Consider the following 25909-nt stretch of genomic DNA (forward strand, 5'->3'; position numbering starts at 1 on the left):
GAATTTCTTCCTATATTTATGATTGCAATATACCTGTAATCTTTGGTGACCTATTGGATATGCCATAAACATTGATAAGATGTGCATGTAACTTTTTGTTCCTTTCCCTGACCTCCGAGGTAGGGGAACTTTTCCCCTGGTTCTATGATTACATTATGCATGTTCTTTTTCTGACTAATGGATGATACATAATGTCACAGTGATAAGAGCTCCTAGCATGGATCCACTGAAGGTTCCCTTATCTAAACCCTCTGCAACAGCTGATGGTGTCTCAGTCTGGGAGTGGTCTGGCTCTGCATTTGATGAGGGAGATGGTGCATCAAAATGGTTCTCCAGATATCTTGGAAAGCCCAGTAGATTAGTTCGTTTTAATGAAGGTAGCGATCAATCTTTATATCTACAGAAATTCTGGTTTTATGTCTAGCAATGAAAAATCTGCCGCTTGATATTATGGTTGTCTTCACCTCATGAATGCAAATTCATGTTTGTGATATTTACCCTGCTTATTTCTTGAAAGGTCACTAGGCATGCTCTGAAGCATTTCGAAAGCAACTTGTTGAGCGTTGTAGCTTTTTTTTTTTTTTTGCCCCTTTTATAAATTAAGAACTGTACTCTTTTGTTGGTTGGCTACATTTCACAGAAACCTGGCTTGAAATAAACTTCTCTTGATCTTTTTAATTGTTATTCTTCAATTTTTTCTTTTTTGGTTTTTGAACTTTTTGATTGAACCATCGGCTTCTCTAACTTCAAGGATGACTTGTCTGTACTACTAAGTTTGAGATTCTTAGTCATACATGGATCTCTCTGATAGTCTGTTTACTTAACAATTGATGCCTAGAGATCCTTACTATGTTTGACAAGAATTGAAGTTTCAAAGTAAATTTGAGTTGCAGTCGTAAGTTGAGGCTATAAGGCTAGGATCTCCAAGGCTTTTCATGTTATGCTTTACTGACAGATTTATTCAATTAGCAGGAAATTGACTGTCTATATATCAATACTTGGTAATGTCCCTGAATTTCCACAATTGCTAACATGTTGAAATACAGGGTAGTTTGATTGCCTGTTGCCAGTTGTTGGCAATTAGAGGATTTGACTTAGTTGGATGTCCTTGTTGATGACTTAGAATCCAAAAATGCTACTGTTTTTCTTTGCATCTAAAAATTTGACGTGCAGTCCATGCTGCACCTAAAGCAGAATGACTAGGCTGTTTATTTAAAAGAAAAAAATAAATAAAATATAGATGGATAGGAGGAGAATGATTTTGTGTGTTGTTTGTGGTGCAGCGTCAGAAACAAGGAATGTCGACCCTAACTATGCTCCTGGATACAAAGTCATGTTTTCTGACCAGTATCCCTTCCTCCTTGCATCCCAGGTTAATTAAATTTGAATTACAGTGGCATTGTCCTATCAGATGGTTTCCAGATGTTGATAATTCCCAATATGCCTTTTGCAGGGATCATTAGAAGCCTTGAATAAACTTCTCAAGGAACCAATACCAATTAATCGTTTTAGGCCCAAGTAAGTATAGAAAGTTCTCCTTTTCATAGTTTTGATCATTCCTCACTGCATATCTAACACTTCTGCGTACAATAGCTACACTCAATTTTTGCAGTGCTCAGACCAAACATATTTGGTCTTTTAAAATCCTTACAGGTGTTTGCTTCTCCTGAAATGGGCAGAGATTCTTGTTTATTCTTTCTGCAAAAAAATGTTCTTTTCTTGAACTAAAGATATTAAAATTTGCACAACGGCAGTATTCTTGTTGATGGATGTGAACCATTTGCTGAGGACTTGTGGAAGGAGATCAGGATCCAGAAGTTAACATTCAATGGTGTCAAATTATGCTCTCGCTGTAAGGTAATATCCTATCCCTTATCTTTTGGCTGAACTATTTTCATTCACCTTGTTTCTTTAGAATCCAATTGTCGAGTGGAGAGATCCTGGCTTTCAGTGGGCAGTAATTTATTGGTCATCTTGTTGCCAGATGTTTTATTGCTAACAGAAATGTGGCTGTCTTATCAACTGGAAGAACAGTGCTTGGTTTGTAGTTGAGTGTCGCAAAATGCTAAGTAGCTCCTCAATATGTGAATTTGTGGCTGACCATGCATGTCACAAAGCTTTAAATATGAATACGATTGTACTAAAAATTTTTGCAGGTTGCCATAGGTTCCGAGTCGACCGTGCACATTTATTTGTATACACTTAATAGACTCCAAGAGCCATAGAGAAGACTTGTCCAACTTGGTCTGCTACCTAAAAGGAAATTGATATTTTGTCATCATGTGATTTTTTGAGTATAAATGAGACTCTAAGAACCGAAGTAGAATTTAGCTGGTCTATTAGGAATTTTGAAGCGAAATAGCTTGAGAGCTAATCAGAACTACAATAAAAAGTTCATACTCTAAGCTGTGTAATGTATTTTTTAGCTTGAGAAAGGTTGTAATCTCATACACAAGAACCGTTCATGATAACCTGCTATTGGATTTCTTTTTTCAACTTTCATAATTAACCAGCCATAATCAAATGTATTTATTCCTTACCTTTCGCCCTCATTTCATCATGAGCTTCATTTTGGGTCAAACTTGCACTGATGGACATAAACCTCAATAAACACGCAGTGCTATAACATGCTGAAATCACAAAACTCGTAGATTATAATTACTAGGGTAGAAAGATAGTTGCTGTTCTTGTACTTCCAGCAGTTCGATTCTCAGTCTGATGTAAATGTCCAGTCAAATTTACAATGTCAGCTCAAAAGCCACATGTCTGTTCATCACAGATTACAAACTGACCTTACATGATCTTAACATCTGTAATGTTGACTCAAATCTTTCGCATCCAAAGCGTGGGATTTTAGATGGTTGTTAGATAGACTGTGTTTATTGAATGCAATTGTTAGTTCAGGCGTGCATGTGTTGATATGTTATAGTACTTCTCATCAATCTAGAGTTGAAGACTTTAATGTTCTATGCTACATGTCTCTTTCAGGTACCCACAATTAATCAAGAAACTGCAATGGCAAACTCCGAGCCAACCGAGACTATGAAGAAGTTCCGTTCAGATAAAGTACTGCGCCCAAGCAAGAAACCGCAGGGCACCAAGGTAAATCAGGGGAACTTAGGCTATAACTTGGAATATAATCTATCAGCATAATTACGTATTGAGGGTGTGAGCATTTGAATCTGCAGGTGTATTTTGGACAGAACATGGTATGCTCCGACTCTCAAATTCCAGGAAAGGGAAAGATGATAACGGTGGGAAATCCTGTCTATGTCCTCAAGGCGTTCTCTTCTGCAGCTGATGCTGCAGCTTGAATGCTCTTGTAGTCTTCCCATTTGCCAGTAATCTGTTTTATGGGAAACAAAAGAACCAAATAAACAAGTTGTCACAGGGTATTTTCTTCGCCTTTGTGAATCATTTCCCCCGTTGCCCGATGCATTTCCTCTACTGCATGCCATGGCATGGTTTGCTCGGCAACCGGTTCAGAATTACAGAGGGAATTGTATGCAAACAAATAAAAATCCCGTGTTCTTGCCTTAAGCAAAGATATTTTATTATTATACAATGCCGTCCAAGTAATCTGAGATATTTTTTAAAAAGATTTTATACGGTAATTATTATATCAAGCTTTTCTTTAAAACTATCTATAATGAGTAGCACAAGACTGATAAACACTTAGTGAAGGCTACCACTTAAAATGTACAAGAAGAAAAAGTGTAAAACCTGCTGCTCATTTTTATATTTATAATAAGGGTCAAATTCGGGCCAAAACAGACTGATCTGATTATTGATTGATTCCTGTTCTGAAGATCAAAGGCTCCTGTGCTAGATTTTGGAAACCACAAAGCACAAATTGTGGAATCCTCCTCCTCTTTTGTGTTTTTTTTTATATGATAGTAATACCAGTGGATGAACCAAGCTGCAGTTAGAAATCTGCCCAATCACTCAAAAAAAATTGCAAGAAGACAAATTTAAATCAAAATTCTGTAACCAGCAAGTTGTATAATCTAGTTGCTGGCAAAATCTCAAAATCCTTGACCATTAAGATAAGCAACACTCGTACAACTAAACAAAGTAATGCGAACTAAAACAAAACAATTCTGAGCAACCACTGCTTGAAGCAAACATGCTCTAAGCTGCACAGGTCCTGGCAACGCTCAAACCTGCAATACTTGAAAGAGAAACGAGCGGTAAGTGTCCCAGGAAAGATGATAAAACAATCTTCAACTACACCACAAGTATCAGACATAATGCAGCAGAGCTCTTTGCAACCTTTATTATTTGATAATGTCAAGGGCAAGGCAACTCAACCATAAATTACGCCACTAGCCAATTTCTTGTCTATTCATAATTTTGGTTTTCAAATTCATACATTGTTTAAGAATCTGGCCAGAATCCAGCTTTAAAGGTAAATCAAGAAATCACTTCAAACTCAGAAAAGCAAAGACATGAAGCTAAATAATGAAATCTCACCCTATTAGTTTTAACATTGTAAAGGCAAAAAAGGTTTAGAAGCACGACTCAAATCACTACAAAATCCAACTTAGACAAAGTTTACTCAATCTATGAAGACTTCCACATCATTATCAACAATAGCAAAATGAAGTTAGAGATAAAAAGCACAAAAAACGAGCTTGTACTTTATATTCTGATTGATAGTATGTTACACTACATAATTATGGTAGTGAATGGTTTTGGAAAATACTACTGCATGAATATCACAGTACTTGGAGTAAAAAGCAGTCATCACAAACCTGGGGGAAGTGATTGCTTCAACTTGTCAGCCTTCTCGGAGTCCGAAGACGCAGAGTGTGTACAGATACTTAGAGCAAGCGAACCTTGAACTTCACCACATCTTTGCTCCTCTTTTATCTTCACGGAACGCGCATCCTTCCTTCTAGCAGTGAGAAGGAAATCCTTAATCTCGTGTATTTGCTTCGGCTATGAGTCAAGATCAAAGATCAAAACAGAAGGCAGTTAGTGACATCCACAAGAAAGAAACATTAGCAGCTAAAGTTTTACTGTAAAAGTAGATACTATTGCATAATAATGAATTAAGTAGGAATTCCGCAGAAAAACAATTCTCGCAAATCAGTTTTTCAGCCTAAGTGTCTCTTTATCAGATTTCAACTTCTAAGGCTTTCCTCTTCCCTATATAGAAACATAGTGAATTTATCAAAAAATAGCACCATTTGTGAACTAGATAACAGTCTTGCAATAACATCAGGACAATAGCGTATGAGCTCTGATAACAAAGTCAATCCAAGCATAATGAGTCCACGATGGTCCAAATTCAAAAAGAAAACTTTCACCAACTGAATTGTACATAGCTAGATATTCAGCTATCGCTCAATCTCATTACAGTTACCAAATTTAAGCAGAACTTCAAAACAAATTCTACATAAAAGTAAATGTGCATATGATCTCAACGCTAATAGGGGAAATTTTATATAAATTGAGCCCAGGAAGCTATGAAACGGGGAAATGACAACAGAAAACGGTAATAACCGCAACATAATTACGTATATTCGTATATCCACTCCAACCAATAGTCATCGTTCACACAAAATCAAACGATTGTATGACATTTCCTTAAAATCAAAGTAAAATAAAATCCAAAAAGGAAGAAAGATCCTAAGCCCGAAATGGAAAAAAAAATGAATCGATAATCCCCTAACCTCAAGTAATAGTAGAAGACAAACAAATGCTAGTTCTTCCACGAATAAGAATTAACCAAAAAAAAAAGGAAAAAAATGCAAAGAAAATGACTACAAATGGCGCATTAACTCGAAACTCATACAGAAATATGGCAAAGAGAAACCAAATTAAATGGTAAATCGGAAGAAATTTGAAGGGGAGATAGAGATAGAGAGACAGAGTACCATGTTTAGCGACGATGAAGAGCAAAGTAAAGCAGCTGGTGCGGCGGCTCCTCCTCCAGCACCAGAGCAATGGTTTATATAACACTCTCGGCGCACATAAAACCCTAGGATTTTGTTTTCCGAAGTTTCTTTTCCCAAAATTTACCCCTAACCTCATGATATTTATCCTTAAGTCCCTCCCTTTCTTTGGTCATCTAATTTTTGTTCAGGATTTTGGAGGGAGAAAATTAGAAAATAGTGTTAGTATTGGTTCTAATTGTAATATAGACACAAATAGGAAAATTTTTGATAAGATAATCTCTTTTTTTTTTTTTGAGTTAGGTCCTGTTTGATAACTCAATTCAGTACGTAAATTTAATAGATTCAGATCTTAATATATTCAGATCGTTTGATAACAAAAAATTAAACATCTGAATTAATTAAATGTCACTAAATTTTCAAGGCAAAACTTGCTCCCAAAATTAAGCGATAAATTATTCATTTATCATTGAATGTGACATACACTCAAATATATTAGATTTAATACTTAACAATTCAATAATTTAATAAATTCACACTTCAAATTTCAAATTTCAAATTTCAGATTTCAGATTTCAATTGTTAGACTTCAATTTTATCAAATGTATTGCTTAAATATTTCAAAATCTTAATTGAGTCCTTGAAATTTTAAAAGGTTTTCTTTTATCCTTTAAATCATTCCAAATAATAAAAATCTCAATTTGGTCACTTTGAGAGAAAAAGTTTCAATTTGGACACCAAAGGTAGCACAAAATTGTACCTTGGACTCTAAAAGTGAAAATCTTAATCGGGTCCTCCAAATCGAGAAAACATTCCAACATGGTCCTCTATATGTTTTTTGCATTTGCTATTAAAACAAGATACCAACGGCGAAAGAATTAACTCCAAAAATAGAAAAATATAAGCAAAAGTAACCTTCTATCTAAAAAAAATCATCGTTGGTGGTTCTTCTTCTTCTTCTTTCTGTTTTTTTTTTCACACAAGATGACAAGTAACCCACTATGGTGAGAATAACATAATTATAAAATTAACCCATTAATAATGAGAATTATAAATAAATCATGTTAGGATAGGAGATTATTTAAAATAATTTTTTTTTAAAAAATACAGTAGCACTTTTTCTGAAGTATACCTTATGGCACTTAAGAATTATGATAGCTTTTTACCTCATTTTAATTCTTAAGAATTATTGTAGCTTTTTACCTCATTTTAAATTTTAAATTCAAATTCGGATTATGTGTCGCGCATTTAATAGTGAAACTATATATATTATTAGTGTATAGAAGATTAATCCAAAGAATATAAGTTGATCGGATTTTGTGAAGCAGTAGGTGATTTTTTTTTAAAAAAAAAAAATCAGTTTGGGAAGGAACAAAATTTAAAGAAACCAAGATTATGTTGCTTTATATAAACCAAGTTCAAGCCCAAAGGAAAAAAAAAACAAAAACGAATCAGTAAATCTCGGCAATCCCACTCGTATTGATATTGGCACTCAATTCCAGGTTTGCCAATTTAAAGAAAATTTCACGTCGTTGAAGCAAATTAACCAAATTCAAACGCTAATAAAACAAAAAACACATAATTTTTTTTTTTTAAAATCATCTCAAAGAATTGAAGTCCCATTCTTGATCTTATTAATCTTAATTATTGTTTTAGCAGGAAAACAAGAATTAGAAAATCACTAAAATATGCATGCAATCGTCTTCTTAACCCTAAAGGGCCTAAACAATCACGCTCACACTGCATATACACAACATGTATCTACCTGATCCTTTTGTCTCCAATTCTCGCAATCAACTGCTGATTTTGGTCATTCATAAATACTCTTAAAAAAAAAAAAATATCATGTCTGCTCATGCTGCACCTGAATCACAAACTTTATCCGGCAAACTTTCGGCTGGGGGCTGCTTAGTTTCTAATAAATCCGGCAAACTTTATGCTGACCTTTGGGCTTTATTGAGCCCACTCTGCAACTCCTTTCCAATATGTAGTGTTTTTTAGTGATGAGAATGGGGGCAAATCAAGCATTGCCGTTTGCGTGTGTCCGATATGATTGTTGTAGTTATCCTCTCAATCTCATTAAATTTACATTGAAATAGTTTTAACCTAGGTTTGAAATTCATTTACGTACACCAATACTATGCAAAATTTATATGGATATTATTTCAAAAAATTGTGTGGATATTAACGTAGTTAAATACTTATATAAGTGTAATACTAAACATTGTAAAAAATTTGCAATAGTGACCATCCCTTTGAAATTTTCTTGACCACTAACAAGTCTAATTCCACGAGTCACTATTACTCCATCTGGATTGACTATTTTTTCAAAAATAATTTTTTTAAATACAATGCTACAATAATACACAATAATTCCAAAAAAACATCACATCCATACAATATATCAAATATTTCAAAAAAATTTTATAGTAAAAATTTTTTATATAAACTGTTACAGTAAATTTTTTCAAAAACACTCCTAAAAACAGCTAATCCAAATGGAGCCCTTTCACAATTACAAAACTAAGTAGTGGTGTCAAGTTTGTTACACCCTATAAAACTAAAGATTCAAGATGCAATGAATATTTGGTAAAACCTATGAACTAATGAACTTAACTACATGTGATTTGCTATTTCCCACACCGAAAATCAGTTCTTTAATCCTTACTATGCTAAATGCCGTTCTGACATTTTTATTCCTTTTTGTCACAAACTATGGAAACATCAGGGCCAGACACAGTTTTCAAGTTTCAACCCGCTGTTACATACATACAAATTCTGGTATTTGAAAGACCAAGAAAACAAGAATATGGAGACGAGCGTCCGTGGTTGAATACCATTTTCTGTCATGATTGATATGTTGTAACATGTAAAACAACATTTTCCAGAACGACAATTGCCTTGGGTTTCGTTCTCATTTATGCTTCATACCGTCTTATTTGTGCTCGTCTTTTCTGGTTTGCTGAAGTTTTCATCACCTATAAATACCCTTGAACTGATTTCCCTAAGGCATAAGATCACCGACTTCTCTTCTTGATACTGAAAGGGGAGCAACAATGGATTCCTCCTTAGCATACATTGTAACACTTGCAGTGATCCCAGTTTCAATTGCCTTCATTTTCTTGATCCGCAAACGAAATTCGAGCAGCTTGACGCTTCCTCCAGGAACGTCAGGGTGGCCAATGGTGGGAGAAAGTTTGCAGTTTGCTTTATTAGGCCCCCAGAAGTTTGTAAAAGATAGAATGAAGAAATATTCACCAGACGTGTTTCAGACGTCCCTGATGGGAGAAAAAATGGCTATTTTCTGTGGTGCACAAGGCAACAAGTTTCTATTCACAAACGAGAACAAACTTCTAACCTCATGGTGGCCTCAGTCCATGAAAAAAGCTCTGCTTTTCCCTGAATTTGTTGAGGATTCTTTAAAGGAAGTATCAGCTCTGAAGCGTAGTTTCATGCATGATATTCTCAAGCCTGAAGCTCTGAAGCAATACATTCCAGTCATGGATGCACTCGCTCGGGAACATATCGAACAAGAATGGGCTCCTCACAAGGAAGTTAAAGTCTTCCCTTTGTCAAAAAAATACACATTTGATTTAGCCTGTCGCTTGTTTTTGAGCGTTATGGATCCTGAGCACATCAAGAAACTGGCTGATCCTTTCCATCTGGTTACCAATGGGATGTTCTCTGTCCCTATTGATCTCCCTGGAACAGCTTACAATGGAGCTATCAAAGGTGGAAAAATGGTCCGTGAAGAGCTGTTGAGGGTCATCAGGGAGAGGAGAAAGGAGCTGATGGAGAATAAAGAAACTGCAGCAGCATGCAAGGACCTTCTGTCGAGAATGCTACTTGTCACAGATGAAGATGGACAATATTTGAGTGAAATGGAAATCTCCAACAACATCATAGGCTTGTTGGTAGCAAGCTATGAAACTACAAGCACTGCAGTCACCTTTGTGTTGAAGCACCTTGCTGAGCTTCCCCACATTTACAGAGAGGTTCTCAGAGGTAAAAATTTCTTGTGCCACTTCCAAACTTTAATTCTCCTTGTTTTTTCCGTGTAAAGAATGGTTGATTGACTAATTCAGTTTCCATACACCCATACATACATATATACATATATATATATATATTCAAAAGGAGATTATCGTATTCAAATTTAGTGTACTAACTTTTTAAAATAAGTTAACGGACATTGATTATCGTATTCATCACCACAGAACAAATGGAGATTGCAAAGACAAAAGGTCCAGACGATTTGTTGACTTGGGAGGACATTGAGAAGATGAAATATTCATGGACTGTAGCCCGTGAATCCCTGAGGGTGACGCCGCCAGCTCAGGGAGCTTTCAGGGAATCTGTTGCTGACTTCACTTATGCCGGTTTTACGATTCCAAAAGGATGGAAGGTATATGAGCTGAAATATCTATATCTATATCTATATCTACACACACACACACAAACACATATGTATATATTTATCCTGCAATCTTATTTTCTTCATGACCGTGAGCTATGAATACTGAAAATTCAGCGGCAATCAAATTTATTTGCAGACGTTTTGGACAGTGCACACAACTCACAAAAATCCCAAGTACTTCCCCGAGCCCGAGAAGTTCGATCCTTCAAGATTTGAGGGAAGTGGACCTGCTCCTTACACTTTTGTTCCTTTCGGAGGAGGACCTCGAATGTGTCCTGGAAAGGAATATGCTCGGCTAGAAGTTTTGGTTTTCATGTACAGAATCGTGACCCAATTTCAACTGAAAAAGGCAATTCCAAATGAGAAGATAGTGTACCATGCATCTCCTGTGCCCGCGAATGGGCTTCCCGTCCTTCTCCAGCCTCATGGGAAATAGCTTGCAAGCAGTTATTGGTACCATGCATCTCCTGTTCCCGGGAATGGACTTCCTGTGTCCTCCAGCCTCAGGGGAAGATAGCGTACCATGCATCTCCAGTGCCCGTGAATGGGCTTCTTGGTTGAGTTCGAAGTTTGCTGTTGTTTTTTTCTTTTTTCTAAAGATTATTGTGAAAATTTGTGCAAATTATTTCTGCTGTATCCATAAACAGACCTAATATGTTCGTTCATTTGAGAAATGGACTATATCTTCAAAATAAAGTTTGTTAGTCAACTTAGATATGTATTGTAACAATTCATTTCTGTATTCTAGTATCATTTTGTCTCTGGTGAAACAGAAAGTAAGACTTCCCCAAGGAGTTATCAAAGAATATTATATGTGCAAACAAAGAGATTAATATGTTATCTTGTTTCTTTAAAGCCAAATATGCTGCATCCTAGATGGTTCTCAAAAATATAGTATTTTCTTTCTTTCTTTCTTTCTTTTTTATTCTCTTATTTTTCAGAAAATCTATATTTACTTCTACAGAATGTTATTTTTGTAATATAAAAATTGCACCAAATTGGTTCCAAATTCTATGTTCTGCCATAAAATGCAAAAATTAGGCCGTTACCACATATTTGATGTGTATCTTTTTGATAAACAAATTATAAGCTGACATATAACTCCCCTGAGAAGTCTTGTCATACTTAATTAGAGAATGCTATAGTTAGCTAGTTGTCCAAGAACGATTTGCACCCATCAGGCAACCAGTATCGAATGTAAAACTTGAAATTATTAACTTCTATCTAGACAACATCTAATGCTTAAAAAAAAGAAAGAAAGAAACTATCGCACGAAATGTGTTAAACTTGGTTTAAAATAGTAATCAATAATGGTCCACAGAAGTCAGTGCCTGGTTGTTAAAAAAAAACAAAGCATAGCATTCTCTTTTGGTTTCTTAGTGAAGGGAACTACTACTATTTTAAGTCATTTTTCATCAAGTATGAATTGACATCTTTCTTCAAAGTAAGAAAAAGCTTAGGCATTTCCTTCTGGTATTCATCATCAAAGTTGTATAGTTTGACAGCAGAAGAAAAAGGGGCATAAGTGAAGGTAAATAATGGCATCCCAAGAAGTGGCTGCAGCAAAGGTGGCATCGATTTTCATATATCCAATCAAATCCTGCCGTGGAATTTCTGTCTCTGAAGCACCTCTTGCATCCACTGGTATGAATTACACTCTTGTAACTGTACCAACCTTATCAATTTCAAGAACATGCTTTAGTGCTGCTGCTTTTCCTGGTTATTTTGCAGTGATGGATGAATGGGAGAGGATGGCCTCATTGCATGTTTATGCTGTAGTTGAAATTTCTAAATGTTGCATCTTTTGTCTGCTGCCAGATTAATTCACTTCCTTCTGTTATTTCAACTCTGGTATTATAGAATTGAGAGGGGGTAGGGTCCTCATCACCCCACAAAACCAAGCCAGTGTGGTATTACTGTTAAAACAATTTTTCTAGCAACTAAGAGCTTAAGAGTTCTTTGTTGTTGACAAAATATAAAAAAATTCCATCAATTGAAAAAGGAAAAATTCTTTCTTTGGAATATGGCTCAATGATCTTCAATCTGTTAAGTGTGATGTTGGCAAAGAGAAAATTTTCTGTGTCAGGTCAAATTTGCACAAATAAATCTTCTATGGTTCCTTTTCTGTTTCCATATTCTATAGCACTGTAAATTCTGAGTAGATGATCCACACTACAATGATATAAGTTTTATTTCCCTTCCAGTAATGTTATTCTATTCGGATATTAGCATCTGCATCTTAATGCTTAAGCCATAAAAGAGAATTATAACATCTTAATCTGCCAAAAGCTCGTTAGCAGACTTGTGTTCTTGAGTTTTCTTCTCCTAATTCAGCTGTATTCTATTTCGTTAAAGTTCTTGATAAGATGGAGTGAATCAGATGATGCATGCATTATCAATATCAAACTACTTTTTCGATCTCTATGAAATCTTTGTTCTTTTGATTTTCATTTTGATAAGATATTCGATTCAAAAGTAAAGGTAGTTTTTCTGGCAGAAATTTGGCTTACTTTTCTTCTGTTTAAATTTACTTACAGGTTTTAGGTGGGATAGATTGTGGATGGTTGTGAATTCTAAAGGCAGGGCATATAGTCAAAGAGTTGAGCCAAAACTTGCTCTAGTTGAGGTAGAAATGCCAATAGAAGCATTTTCTGATGTTTGGGAACCAAATAACAATTCCATCTTAGGTGAGTTCTTGATCACTGAGAATACATATATAATACCTCTTGATTAGGCTGTTTTCATTCCTCTTTTCTGCCGCCTTCCCCTTGTCCACTCTTGCTAGTTCAACAAGTAAATTGCTTAAGATCTTAATACTCCCTGTTGCTTTCGACCGTCGTTTCTCTTTTCCTGCGCAATGTGGACCAAAATGTTAGAACAATGGCAGATCACCGATCGCTTTTTTCCAATTGGAGTTGTGGTAACAGCTGAGAAATGAAAGAAACGCCTGGAAAGAAAATTAAAAAATTAAAAAATCAGGAACAGTTTTAATTCTTTTGTGATTTCAGTTAGTTCAGAGAGTTGGTTTTGTTCCATTAATGCAAGGTAAAAGAATGATTGTTTAAAGTAGCTGCAGATTTAGCTGGTGATCAATGTTCTCTTCATCCAACAGTTGTCAGGGCCACAGGCATGGATTTATTGAAGATTCCGCTGGCCGAACCATCTACAATAGCAGATGGAGTCTCAATCTGGGAGTGGGCTGGCGGGGCACTTGATGAGGGAAATGAAGCATCAGAGTGGTTCTCCAGATTTCTTGGCAAACCAAGTCGGCTAGTGCGTTTTAATGAAGGTAGCACTCAGTTAGGCAATGAGATTTAACTTTCTACCTCTGGGCAAATGTATATGAACTCATTTTTGGCAACATAAAATGCTGAGAGCTAGGCTGCTGCATACAAATCAGAATGAACTTCAGCATTAGGTTCTTGATGAACTAACATTTCTAGTCCTTTTCTGTTATCTTTGGATGTTCAAATTGTCTTTGTTTTCCCTGTGTAATTTGGCTTCTATCATTTCTAGAAATTTATTGCATTACTCTCGTCTCAGAAATGCACCAATGTCCAGAATTAGGACTATCTTTTGTATCCAAGGAATAGAGATGATAATTTTGAGAAAGAACGAATTTCATGTATGCGTGCTTTATTACCAAACTCTTGCATTATAGCTTTTTTTTTTCCCTGAAAGTCTATTTTCTGAAGCTTATTTATTGAAATCATGCATCATTGAAATGTATTTAAGTCACAAAATCAGACAGTAATTTGGGTTTTGATTAATCATGCAGCATCAGAAACCAGGCCTGTCTACTCTGATCCTGTCCGCAGTTATAAGATTAAGTTTAATGACATGTATCCTTTTCTCCTGGCATCTCAGGTTAGTTAGTGCGACTGGTACTAATCGATATCTGTCCAAGTAGAAGTTTTGATCTAAGAATTTTTCATTGGTTGTTCTGCAGGGATCATTGGATGCATTAAATGATCGTCTGGAGGAACCTATACCCATGAATCGGTTTAGACCTAAGTATATGCATGCTCGAACCCCTTGCTCTCCTGCTCTTGTTTGCTTCTTTCAGTTTCCTTTCACTTTCTGAGTATATTTGTACTCCTTTTTCCTATATGCTTCATAACCCATAACCCATATTTTACCCAATGCAGAAGAATTCAAAAGGCTTCAAAAATGATGTGTTTTTTTTGTTTTTCAGTATACTTGTTGAAGGATGTGAGCCATTTTCTGAGGATTTGTGGAAGGAGATCAGCATAAACAGATTAACATTCTATGCTGGCGAGCTATGCTACCGCTGTAAGGTAAAAGTAAAACCTCACTTTTCTTCAGTTTTGTTCTTGATCAGTATACTCAGATTTTATTTGTGAAGACTAATCAAGTATAGGTTCTAATCTGCCCTGATCATTTTAGTTGATTATCGTGTAACCTTTTCCTTTCTTCCCCCATCCCAACAAGTCCTCGATTAGAAAGTATTTTAGTTTCTTTTTTGCTTTCAGAGAAAGAGAGAGAGGAGTGGCAAATTGTAAACAATCTTGCACCTTTTCTCATTACTGATCTTGGTAGTGAACTCACTCCATAAATTAAGTTTCAGAGGGCTCAAATATGTATCCTGAACCTTTGCCTAGATAGGAGGCCCTGAGATAATGCTGGAGGATTACCTGCTCTAGAAGTTCACTGCCTCTTATCATGATGCAAAAAAATTGCTCCAATCAAAAAGGGGCAAGAAAAAGATAAAAAAAAAAGTGCCATAATACATATGTTTGCTGTCAAATCTGTATTTGCCATTTCCGTAGCTGTTTGTTTAGTTGAGGTTAGTGTTGCGAATGTGCACAGAGGAAGTAACAAAAGTATGCTATTGCACCTATAAAGACTTGACATCTGAATCTCTCTATGAGTTTCTAAGCTCAGAAATCTTGCCTCTTACTATTTACAGATACCAAGCATCAATCAAGAAACAGCAGAAGCAGGTTCAGAGCCCACGGAGACGCTGAGAAAGTTTCGTTCAGACAAAGTCCTGTGTCCAGATAAAAAACCACAGGGGAGGGTAAGCATAAACAAAACATTGTCATGGTCCTTCTAGAGACCAAATCCTGCTACTAACTTAGCTCGGATCTGCAGGTTTACTTTGGAAAAATGTTAGTTTGCAAAGATTCACTTACTCAATGGAAATCGAAGAAAATACAAGTGGGAGATCCTGTTTATATTCGCGAATTATTACCTTCCTATAACGATGCAGCAGCTTGACCTTAATATGTTCCATGTACAGATTCTGCCCACTTGCCCTGCCTTGAAACCATGCAAGTATAATGGTCAAACATTTTATGTTTGCAAAGATGTGTTTTAAACTGTAACCCTTCGTTATATGTTTACCAGTCAAGCTAGTTGTAAAACTTTTCATCTGATGTTAAGAATTATGTGGTTGGTTTGTGGAACACTTTTCCTCCATTGTTGGCTCGTATGTCCCCTGGTAAGGTGATCATAAATTTGATATTGAAGATCAAACCATCCAAGATTGTTTAATATAGGTTCATGAGTGATAATTGAACTCCAAAATCAAGTGATAGTTTGCAGCTGAACTCTTGGATACACAAGCAAATGATTCAGTTATCTGTTCCATCTTTTTATAGCCACCAATTTTGCTGTTTGTAGATAATAAAATGGTAGGGGATCGATAGTATAAACTTCTGATTTACAATATGATCCTAGACAAAACAAACAACAGATGCCTGGTTTAGTGTACAAAGTTCAACATTGAAAGAAAAAATCACTAACACTTCAGGAAATGAATGTTACACTAAACAGAAGTTGTAATGGAACAACAAAAACATTAAAACCAAAATTTTTCTGTGTTTCCTTTGATTTAATTGCAATCTACAACCCTGTAAAACCGTTACATTGATGTCACAACTCTCGTGCATTTAGGATGCTATGCTAAATCTTGTGTAAACATTCACTCTACAGTGTAAAATCAACTACGTGTTGTTATGCCCCTCTGGCCTATGAATTAAACAGGGATGGAAGCCCTTGAGTAGGGACTCGTTATGCATCAGTTGAATCACTATGAAGCCTGCCGAAGCATCTGCTGGAGTTGAATGACCTGTTGCTGCTGATCAGGTGGCAGTGAACTTACTTGCTCAGGTGTTAGAAGAAGCACTTGCTGTAGCAGAGCAGTCTCCACATCAGGAGGAAGCTGTACCTTGAGAATGAGAAAACCAAAGTCTTACTACAATTAAAGAACAAACCAAGCCACCAACATTCAATTGTTCATAGTTGCCACTGAAAAAGGTCACAACTTATAAGCACCAATTTTCAAATGCATAAACTACTGGAGTCTTGCGGTCATATTCAGCAAAGAAGTTACACTCCAACTCAAACCGCCGTTTGCATAATGCCACGAGCCAGTCTATTTACGCAAGATGAGACCCAATAAAGAATAAAAATGAAGTCTGGAAAGATATGGCAAGAATTTATAAAAGATTCCAAAATTTAACTTATGACTTGTACCAAAATAGATGGAGCTCCAGTTAACTAATCATCAATAGATATATGTGTCTGTAACCAATGCCATGCTCAAATCTCAGTTCGTACTTCCTTAATCACTAGTTCCATTTTGTTCTTTCATTGCTATATTAAATTCCTAAGGATCTTACAATGATGTTCTAAGTGAAATCCTCAGTGAAGAAAGCTGATCATATTAAGCAAAAATTTTCCATCTATTTTCCTAGTTCAGTGAATTTTCCAATTTGACAGATATAAGGCCATAAGCAATTCTCTAGAATACTATGATCTCAGTCATGTAAAGACCTTCAGACATAAGTTCTCAAATCTACATAAAACTTGATTGAATTTCTACTAACAGAAAAAGAAAACACAGCTTGACCATCTAAAAAAAATAGTTTCCAGTTCAAGCATAACCTCAACAGAATCAGCATCCATACCCATCCGTACACACCATACATAATTAAAGTAGTCGTACTTTTGAGAAACTGACTGTGCAGGATCATAAATCTCTAAATTGTAGAAAATGGATGTAAAATAATAATCCCATCAGCAGATACCTGAGCAGCTTGTTTTTCAGATACAGAAGCTTCTTCTACTTTAGGAACTTGGTTTGTAGTCATGCTAAAAGTCTGAGATGGTCCAGATGCAGAGGCTGCCATATTTTCATCGGTGGGCGAAGGTATAGGCCTTCCGTCATTTAACCTAACCAGTTTTGATGGCTGATTTGTTGGATCTAGACTGTCATTGACTCTTGAAATCATAACCTGTCTGCGTGGATCTTTATTAATGCTATCTTGTATGCCAGATAACAGTGAAGAACCATGCTGCTAGCAAAACAGACACATACAAGAACCACAAATTTACATTTACGAAGATAGTGTTGTTCCAAATGAAAAGGCAAGAATGTAAACATCAGGATAAACTTACGGCAAGGTTAGCTCTTGCCAAGTCAAATAGTTGGAAGATAGCAACAGTGAAATTTAGCAGATGTGAGCATTTCTACTAGAGAACTAATCTCAACAAACCAAAATATTCATCAGTCAAACTGATGAAAAAGTCAGTGTTGTCATTAATGTGTTACAAAAGTTGGAAGATAGCAACAGTGAAATTTAGCAGATGTGAGCATTTCTACTAGAGAACTAATCTCAACAAACCAAAATATTCATCAGTCAAACTGATGAAAAAGTCAGTGTTGTCATTAATGTGTTACATCATTTGGGTCATGGAGCATACTGGTTAAATCTACAGGAGAAAAAAATCAAATAAAATGTATACTGTACTTAAGGTATAGATTAAAAGCCACTTGAACCAAGATTTTAAGATTGACAATTTGAACTCAGCAAACATATCATTATGGTTGATACAACACATGGATTAATTAGACCAGTTCACTTGCAATACAATTCAGTATAGCCCTAGACACTTGGCCACTTCAGATCAGCCCACTTGGCAGATATATTACAACCAAAGGATACAAAAAGAAACAAATCATAAATTTCCTCCAATCATGCCTTCTAGGTCATCACCAATTGCAATGTATCTACCTGTCTAGGGGGAGAATTTAGAAATAAAGAAGCATGATCTGGGCTTTCTTACTCCCCGCATCCCACTGTAAATCTAATCATGGTCATCTGAATCCTATCTTTGCACGGAAGAGATACTTCAAGAAATTTCAGAAGTCAAGATCATATATAACTCCTCCAGATCTCAATTAATACTATTTAATCCGAACAGATTGTAAGACTGCTGGTGGAATATTGACTGATTACAGACTAGATCTAAATTCAAAGAATCCTAGTTGCTTAATGCAAAAAGATGTTAGACAACAGAAATCAAATAGGAGATACAAATGCTACAGCTCTGCATTATCTGGTTGGATTCAATTTTCAAATTATAGTTGTTAAAGGAGTCGAGACTCTCCCATATATGACCTTACATCAATTCGCAGTCTCACTAGATCAAGACCAGTCAAACAAAACCTAAGGAAAGCTTATATACCAATCACAGTTGGTCTTTTCTACAGTTGGGCACACAAGAAACTAAACTGAAACTTGCACCTGAAAGCCTTGATCCAGCAGTGGTGGCTGTATTGATTGAGAAGTTTGAATAGATGCTGCGGTAGCAGCTGCTGTAACTTGCCCTAAATGTTGCATCTGAGGAGGAGTTTGCACGTGATGCTTCAAAGAAGAGGAAGCTGCTGCCTGAATTTGCGGTCTAAATGAGAAATTGCCCTGAGATTGAGGGCGTATCAATGAAAGGGCTGGATTTCCAGACTGAATAGGCAATTGGTTCTGCTGCAAAACTTTATTCTGCATAGGCTGTGGAAGCTGAATTTGAGGTTGTATAGGAAACTGAGTTACCGAAGCATGCTGGTTATTCAACATAGAATTTGGACGACTAGCAGAAATTGCACCCTCTTGTGCTGTGGGCAACAAACTGTATTGCCCTTTATTCTGTGGAAGAGGGGGGAGCCCAGGAACATTTTGAGTTGTTAATAGTTGATTCTGCATACCATCTTGCAGTAAAGGCTGCAATGGTGGAGCAGACACCTGCCTAATGTTGGGCATCTGCAACTTTATAATTTAAAGAAAGAGAGGAGGAGAGAGAGAGAGAGAGAGAGAGAGGAACAAAACATTCAAATCTCATGCTCAAAAGATTCGAAGCTCAGTAGAAAACTATAAAACTAAAAGTTAATCGTTCAGGGCAACATGACAAACCATGTGTGGTGGTACTATTCCCAGCATTATCCCTGCCTGCAATGACATCACAACCAACCTTGTAAAGAAGCAAGAAAGTCAGAAACAGATAACTAAGGCAAGAAAAGGAGTAGCGGAAGACAGGCCATAGCAGAATAGATCAATTGCTCAATTCTAGTCATCTTCACTTGATGTAATATATTGCTGTAATTGCTTTTTAATCCTTGAAGAAAACCTCAGAAAAAAAAGCACAACTAACGATGAAGTGACATGTAACAAGATACTTAAAAGTAACATCAATAATAGTGGTAGTCATAACTAATATGCCTATATGGAAAGATAGTGTGTATCCTTGATCCCCAAGGACTTGATACCATACATAGGGTACTTAACACCAAAAAGAATTGTTTCATCTCCGTAAATATGTTTAATTTTTCAGAATCTAAATTATTCTCTCAACTGACCAAGGCATTTAAGAGGTTTTGAGTGATCTGCTCAAGATAATAAAGGATTATTTGCACCCACTATTTGCTCCAGCTTGGATACAAAGTAAGAAGGCATCGTCACTGCCAATTAAGAGCAAGCTACCTTTGGTGGTCCTTCAATAGTTTGCTTATGAAACAGTTTCTGGCATAATGCCTGAGGGAAGATTTTCCATTACGATGCCCATTCCACCTAAAGCATTCTCTTTTGTTCCTTTAGTGTACCACAAAATATCATTCTTTAATTGCATATATCCTTCAAAAAATTTTAAATGACAACTCCTCATCACATAGATTAACTCTCCTTCCCAGCATATCAGGTACAATCCTCAAGAGCCACCAATGGCAGAAAGATTTTTCTCCTGGCTTATTTATATTCACAACAGTATACATATGCAGAAGTCTATTTTTACTGGAGTTCCTCCAGATTTCAAGCCAGAATCAGCATCGTTTCAAATGTTGTTCTTGAATTTCCTATGAAATTCAACTCCTAAAATCAGAAACTCTTGATCAAGAAATCACTTGCAAAACATTTAGGAAATTAGAAGCCTAAATTGCCTCAAATGCTTCTGACAAGATTTTCCTGGATTACACATCAAAATTCTCTCACCAACCAGCTTTTTGCTCTGGAGAATTCGTTCTGAAAATCACAAGCTTTGCAAATCGCCCAGCAACCATGGTTTAAGTCATAAACTATAGCTCAATATCTTAGTTATTCATTTTTTATGGAAAAAAAAAAATCCTCCCTCTATTCTTCCTAAATTTCAATTAATGAGACAAACTCAGGTATATACACACAGCCAAAGTCCTTGCAGAAATATCATAAAACTGTAAGAAAGCATATTCTGTAGCTGCACAAGACATAAAACAGGGATCCATTAATCTCATCATAAACTGACAGAGGTATGGAAGATCAATGAAAACCTGTAAAATTGCTTTAGGCAAATGGGGGCACGCAAGTAACAGTTGACGAGCTTGCTCCTTGTTTTGTGTAGCCATTGCCTGATATGAAAATGAGAACAAAAACAATTTGATACATTAAAAGTTATCCAAGAAGTAATAAGCCCTCACTCTAAAAGATCTCCCCCATTACTTCACCTTGTGATGTCAATTCCTAAAGTTTATATGCAGAGTTTAATCCTTCACTACATGTTTCTCTAAATTTTTTGACATAGTTCTATTTTTCTTACATATAAAGTTAATCAATGGAGCAAAGGCGGTATAATCCATATACTGTCATTCTTGAATTTGAATGTTATCTAGTCTAGAGTCTCTAGACAGAAAGTTAGACCCTTTGCCTGGTTAAACTAGCTTATCAGGTTTTTGATACTTCCTTTGCAATTAGATGTGCATGTTGAAAGAGACTAGAATTTCTCTAGTTTCTAAGTAAGTTTTAAGCCTCCTTGAAGGATCATATTCTTCTGCAAAGAATATCCATAACTCAGAGGGAATACATAAGAATCTAGGCTTTGACATTCACACATAACTTGCTCAAGCAGAAAAGATTTTATCTGAAACTGACCTTCATCTCAGACATAAGCTCGATTAGCTGGCTTCTTGACATTTTGGCCAGATGCAAAGTTAAAGGATCACTGCCCAATGTTGGCTGACTAGGTATACCAATCTGATTGGACATGCCACCAGTCTGAGCAGCACCAAGAGCTTGTGCCATGATACTTGCAGCAGTCATAGCTACAGAGACACCTATTGGCTGAAGAAGACTGGAATCCTTGAGGACTGCTGGTCCCCCAAACTGTTTTTGATTATCTACAAATACCAAATATCTCTAGATTATGATAACTCAAGATAATTTAGACTCCAGAATTTCTTTGCTCTATGCAAGGGACAAGTGTACTGACAGTCCAGAGAAGCAAGTAAAGATGAAACTTACCAACATGTGCAACCATTCCAGGTCCACCACGGCCCTGCAAGGAAAAAGAGTCAAAACAAAAATTAGCTGAAATTGAAGTAAATTTAGTACCCTGCAAGAGGAAAAAAGTTAGAGTGTTCCTGATTGCCCCATCCCAAATTCCAGTGTTGGCTGATTTACCATATGTTATCCAAATTTGTTGTATCAAACCTTTAACTATCTAGAAAAGAATGAAAGGATCCTCTAAAAGGCCTCAATTTCTTAAAGAAAAATTTCTGCTCACCCCCTAAGGGCATATTAATTTTCCATACAGTAAGAAATAGAATTACCACCAACAATGATCAGGATAATTAACTAAAAAGAACTATTTTATTTCAATATTTCCACCAGTTCATAAATTCTTTAATATACTGATATACCCACACTAGTAGTTGGCCAGTCTTGTCTTTAATCAATGAGTGAATACACAAGCAGCAAGCATCTGGTTCGCTGTAGTTGGTGTTATTAATCTGCAGATGCTTCATTCTTCATTTGTGGGCAATTAGACCTTGCCCCTCTCATCTCTATATATACGACAGCTTGACAAAATTCTTTAGGGCCAATAAACTGTTTTACTTTGGTTGTAGACTCTCTAGTAACTACTATTAAAGCCCTAAGACTCTTTCAGTGAACGAAAATTCCCGGTAAAAAAAAACAATTTTCTACAGGTACTAGTACATACCTGTTCGCGATTCCTGTCAGCATTTTTATCATTTTCAGCAAAATCAACACGTAATTGTCGTCCGTTTATCTCGTACCCCTGAAGATTCCGGCGTGCACTCAAAGCCGTCTCCTCATCCTTATACTCACAAAATCCGTAACCTTTTGGTTTCCCAGTTTCTCTATCAATTACTAATCTGAACTAAATGAAATAATAAGTTATAGATCACTCAAACTCTACTAAGATTAGAATAAATAGGAAAAAAGTAAAGACACACCACATCCCTTTCCTATACATAAACTAGCTTTTAACAATGTATCTTAAGCAATGCAGTTGATTTTCCAGGCCAAGGAATTCTAAGATCCTTTCCATGTAATTTATGTGTTTGAAGATTAATGTCATCCCGGCTCTTACTTTTCAAATCTACCCAAAGCTAAACCATTGCATCAATATGGACTAACAGAAAATTGGTGAGCACGCCACTATAGAAGAACTTACCCACTGAACAATACAGAAGTAGCTTAATCAATTCTGTCAATAAAGTCCATGCCATGCCAAACACACTCTACCAAATATTCTCTAGGTCAGGGAGTTATCGTCTGACTACAAATTCAATATATCTTTGCAGCTCTGCTGGAGGTGGAGGTTGCAACAATATAAACAATCCTACTATGTCAGATACCTATCATGTTGCATACAATTTCCAGTACTATGCATCAAAACACCTCCTTTTATCTATGCTCCTTTGAAGGTCCATTTTTACCCAAAGCCACTCTTTTCTAGGCGAGCTTATACATGTCAAAAACTGAAACAAAGCCTAGCTTGACTGTTTTCCCGCCAAATATTCTTAAGAGAGTAGACATTGCAATTAAATCTACAGATTCAGCTATAAAAACCTTGAGACCAAATCTTGACTTAAAAATTCTCCCAAATCACAAGCAACAAGAAAGAACTCACCCAATTCGAGGAACAAAGAGCATATGAAAATATCACAATATCAACTCCAATGATAAAAAATTTCTTCTTTTTAAATTTTTGTTCTTTAGATGCAAAATGAAAGACATTCAGTTAACCTGGTTCCAAAAAAAATTAAAAACAAAAACAAAAATGCTTCAATTTGTAAGATGAGGGCTGCCAACACACAAAAGTAAATCATATCTTCAACCCATTTTGCTCGTTTACAATATTTTTCACTCCCAATACTATTACTAATTGAGTTTCACCTACTCACATATTTAACTAAATTAGCATCCAACACAGAAAAAAAAAACCCACAAAAATGAAAAGTAAAAAAAATTCAACTTCTAAACACATCAAAAGGGAAAAATAGAGGAAGCTGCAAAATGAGGAATTAAACAGAAAAAACAACAGACCTGAAGGAAACAACAGGGCCCACCTCCTCACAAATTTCTTTCAGCTGTTCTTCAGTTGCATCATAAGGTATATTCCCAACTGCCAAAAAACCCGAAAATCAGAACAAAAAAACCCATTTATCAAATTCCCAGTTTCTGATAAATAACAGAATTCCAATTGAATCAACTTTGCAAAAAAAAGGTTCGAATATAACCATGGAGAGACAGAGGGAGAGAGGGGGACTAACCAAAGACGCAGCGGTGCTGAGGGTGAGAAGTTGCCATTAAAATTCAATAAGAAAGCTAAAAAAGTAAGATTGAGAAGAAGAAGAAGAAGAAGAAGGTGAAGAAGCTTTGAGCATGCAGCTTCATCATCTTCTTCCTCCTTTGAATTATTTTATTATTCTTCTATTATTGTTGCCATAGAAATCCTGGTGAAAACATGCACCACTACTCTACTTCACAATCCCAAATTAACTTTTGTAACAATTTTATTTACTACCAAATTATGAAATTAATTCACTGATTCCTCTTTTCTACCTTTCCAAACAAATTGTTCTGAGAAAAACCCAGAACTCTCCCCTCTGTAAACGTGTGTGAGATGAGTTCGTGTTTCTGGCGTGGGCTATTTTTCAAAGTGCAGTTTGCTCTCGAAACTTTTGCCTTATTGTCGGTTGACCCTTTATTTTTTAATACTGCACAAAGTAGTCCTTATAGTTTTTTACCACTGACCTCGAGAATAATAATGCATTTTAGCTTTATAACAATTTCACAAGCAATATTGGGGTTGGTTGGATGGTATGGAGAATCGAAAGAGAGATTGATTGGATGAGTCGAAGAGGGCGTGAGAGATTTTGAATTTGAAATTTTTCGATTACAAAAAAATTATATATAAATAAAAAAGTAATTGAAAAATATATTCGTTAAAAAATCTAAAAATTTTCTATGAAAAAACTACAAACCAAAAAAGGCGTCAGCCGACAAATATGACTTTTCGACCAAAGTGGAAAGGAAAGAGAGAAAGAGTAATTGGACCTTCAAATATATTTGTGTGAAGTTGGAGATATAATTGGTCTGAACTAAAATGCCAAGGACCAAATTGAACTCAATTAGCCTTCCTTTTCCCTTTCCTTCTAGACTAATTGAATAATTGAAGAACTTTTCCATCATAATTGCCATTAATCACTCAAATTTAAGAAAATTAATTGTTCAAATTTGTTTTCAGGACATTGTGGACCAAAAATGTAACTCAAAAGGGAAAAAAAACTTTTTTCTTTGATTTGCCCCAAGGAAAAAAAAATAAAGAAAACGAAAGAAAAGCCAAACTTGGCAGTGGACTGCAAAAGTTGTAAAAAATGAGTTCTATTGTTTTTCCTTTTCTATATTTTGTCAATATTCAATTTCACCTAAAGAAGAAAAATTGTAGGTAAAAATCGTTCAAAGCGTCACTCACATTTTACAAAATAATTTTTTTCGTCCTTTACTTTTAAAAATATTCTTTTATATCCCTTACAAATTCATATTGGTCAATTTGATCCCTACCTAAATTTCTGACTAATTTTTGGTCGGAATCCACCACATGCCTTGCACATGATCATTTTTTAAGAACAAAATTATCAAATCAAAATTTATGTAATCCGATCCATAATCCCTTATATTTCATAAAATGAATTTTTTCGTCCCTCACATTTTACAAAATAATTTTTTCATCCCTCATTGATCATGTGTATGAATAAATTTTTTTAAAACTCATGTATATATCTATTTAATTTAACATGAACAATACAAATAGTATATAATATATCTATATTTGATTTCGCCTGAACGTACTGCTCAGGTGAAATTAAATAGATGTATATATAGGGTTTTAAAAAATTTTGTTAATTTTTCACTCATATTCATTTCCTTTTACTCGAAAATTGAAAACAAAGAAAACATTTAATTCTAAACATTATCAAATGTTTATAATGAATTAAATTTGGACAAAAAAAATA

At 35.6% G+C, this 25909-nt stretch overlaps 5 protein-coding genes and 1 long non-coding RNA gene across 8 annotated transcripts in view; 4 read left to right on the forward strand and 2 right to left on the reverse strand.

Annotated features, from left to right (window-relative positions):
* Nucleotides 1–174, forward strand: part of LOC113782088 — a 13832-nt gene extending 13658 nt beyond the window's left edge. The window contains exon 12 of the mRNA XM_027328000.1: nt 124–174. Within this exon, the coding sequence (XP_027183801.1) occupies nt 124–174 (51 nt within the window). The remainder of the gene's footprint in view (nt 1–123) is intronic.
* Nucleotides 167–3562, forward strand: LOC113783775 (mitochondrial amidoxime-reducing component 1-like). The gene is made up of 6 exons (XM_027329982.1): nt 167–377; nt 1284–1372; nt 1454–1518; nt 1755–1857; nt 2989–3102; nt 3189–3562. The coding sequence occupies exons 1-6, from the start codon at nt 182–184 to the stop codon at nt 3312–3314; spliced, it is 693 nt and encodes a 230-aa protein (XP_027185783.1). The 5' UTR covers nt 167–181; the 3' UTR covers nt 3315–3562.
* Nucleotides 3563–4873: 1311 nt separating this feature from the next.
* On the reverse strand, nt 4874–5990 carry LOC113783597. The gene is made up of 2 exons (XR_003469927.1): nt 5883–5990; nt 4874–4941 (listed from the first exon to the last, which is right to left on the reverse strand). It is a non-coding gene; the product is annotated as an uncharacterized LOC113783597 (long non-coding RNA).
* A 2966-nt stretch (nt 5991–8956) lies between these two features.
* LOC113782089 (beta-amyrin 28-monooxygenase-like) lies at nt 8957–10753 on the forward strand. The gene is made up of 3 exons (XM_027328001.1): nt 8957–9905; nt 10118–10305; nt 10454–10753. The coding sequence occupies exons 1-3, from the start codon at nt 8957–8959 to the stop codon at nt 10751–10753; spliced, it is 1437 nt and encodes a 478-aa protein (XP_027183802.1).
* Nucleotides 10754–11855: 1102 nt separating this feature from the next.
* On the forward strand, nt 11856–15722 carry LOC113782090 (mitochondrial amidoxime-reducing component 1-like). Its single transcript, XM_027328002.1, has 8 exons — nt 11856–11961; nt 12855–13004; nt 13430–13606; nt 14096–14184; nt 14267–14331; nt 14513–14615; nt 15248–15358; nt 15433–15722. Exons 1-8 carry the CDS (start codon nt 11856–11858, stop codon nt 15556–15558), a joined length of 927 nt encoding a protein of 308 aa, XP_027183803.1. The 3' UTR covers nt 15559–15722.
* Nucleotides 15723–16141: 419 nt separating this feature from the next.
* On the reverse strand, nt 16142–24499 carry LOC113781961 (cleavage stimulating factor 64). 3 transcript variants are annotated; one of them, XM_027327849.1, is made up of 10 exons: nt 24164–24499; nt 23937–24015; nt 22585–22759; nt 21885–21918; nt 21516–21760; nt 20918–20995; nt 19533–19568; nt 18873–19382; nt 17373–17639; nt 16142–16510 (listed from the first exon to the last, which is right to left on the reverse strand). In XM_027327849.1, the coding sequence occupies exons 1-10, from the start codon at nt 24198–24200 to the stop codon at nt 16373–16375; spliced, it is 1599 nt and encodes a 532-aa protein (XP_027183650.1). In that variant the 5' UTR covers nt 24201–24499; the 3' UTR covers nt 16142–16372. The 3 variants fall into 3 exon arrangements, with proteins under 3 accessions (XP_027183650.1, XP_027183651.1, XP_027183649.1); XM_027327850.1 differs by having other exon boundaries at nt 17373–17579; nt 18873–19388; XM_027327848.1 differs by having other exon boundaries at nt 18873–19388.
* Between the last annotated feature and the right edge of the window lie 1410 nt (nt 24500–25909).

The sequence above is a fragment of the Coffea eugenioides genome, chromosome 9 (genome assembly GCF_003713205.1).
Source record: "Coffea eugenioides isolate CCC68of chromosome 9, Ceug_1.0, whole genome shotgun sequence".
Classification (NCBI taxonomy): Eukaryota; Viridiplantae; Streptophyta; class Magnoliopsida; order Gentianales; family Rubiaceae; genus Coffea; species Coffea eugenioides.

Bases quoted from the DNA above. Each gene is read 5' to 3' on its own strand.
- LOC113783775 (XM_027329982.1), top strand. From the start codon at position 182: ATGATACATAATGTCACAGTGATAAGAGCTCCTAGCATGGATCCACTG. The intron at 378-1,283 runs GTAGCGATCAAT...TTTGTGGTGCAG, and splicing joins ATTAGTTCGTTTTAATGAAG to CGTCAGAAACAAGGAATGTC. The intron at 3,103-3,188 runs GTAAATCAGGGG...TTGAATCTGCAG, and splicing joins AGAAACCGCAGGGCACCAAG to GTGTATTTTGGACAGAACAT.
- LOC113782089 (XM_027328001.1), top strand. From the start codon at position 8,957: ATGGATTCCTCCTTAGCATACATTGTAACACTTGCAGTGATCCCAGTT. The intron at 9,906-10,117 runs GTAAAAATTTCT...TCATCACCACAG, and splicing joins TTACAGAGAGGTTCTCAGAG to AACAAATGGAGATTGCAAAG. The intron at 10,306-10,453 runs GTATATGAGCTG...ATTTATTTGCAG, and splicing joins CGATTCCAAAAGGATGGAAG to ACGTTTTGGACAGTGCACAC.
- LOC113782090 (XM_027328002.1), top strand. From the start codon at position 11,856: ATGGCATCCCAAGAAGTGGCTGCAGCAAAGGTGGCATCGATTTTCATA. The intron at 11,962-12,854 runs GTATGAATTACA...ATTTACTTACAG, and splicing joins AGCACCTCTTGCATCCACTG to GTTTTAGGTGGGATAGATTG. The intron at 14,185-14,266 runs GTTAGTTAGTGC...GTTGTTCTGCAG, and splicing joins CTTTTCTCCTGGCATCTCAG to GGATCATTGGATGCATTAAA.
- LOC113781961 (XM_027327848.1), bottom strand. From the start codon at position 24,200: ATGGCAACTTCTCACCCTCAGCACCGCTGCGTCTTTG. The intron at 22,760-23,936 runs GTCTGTTGTTTT...CATTTAGTTCAG, and splicing joins GGCCCTGTTGTTTCCTTCAG to ATTAGTAATTGATAGAGAAA. The intron at 21,761-21,884 runs GTAAGTTTCATC...TGGTATTTGTAG, and splicing joins TGGAATGGTTGCACATGTTG to ATAATCAAAAACAGTTTGGG.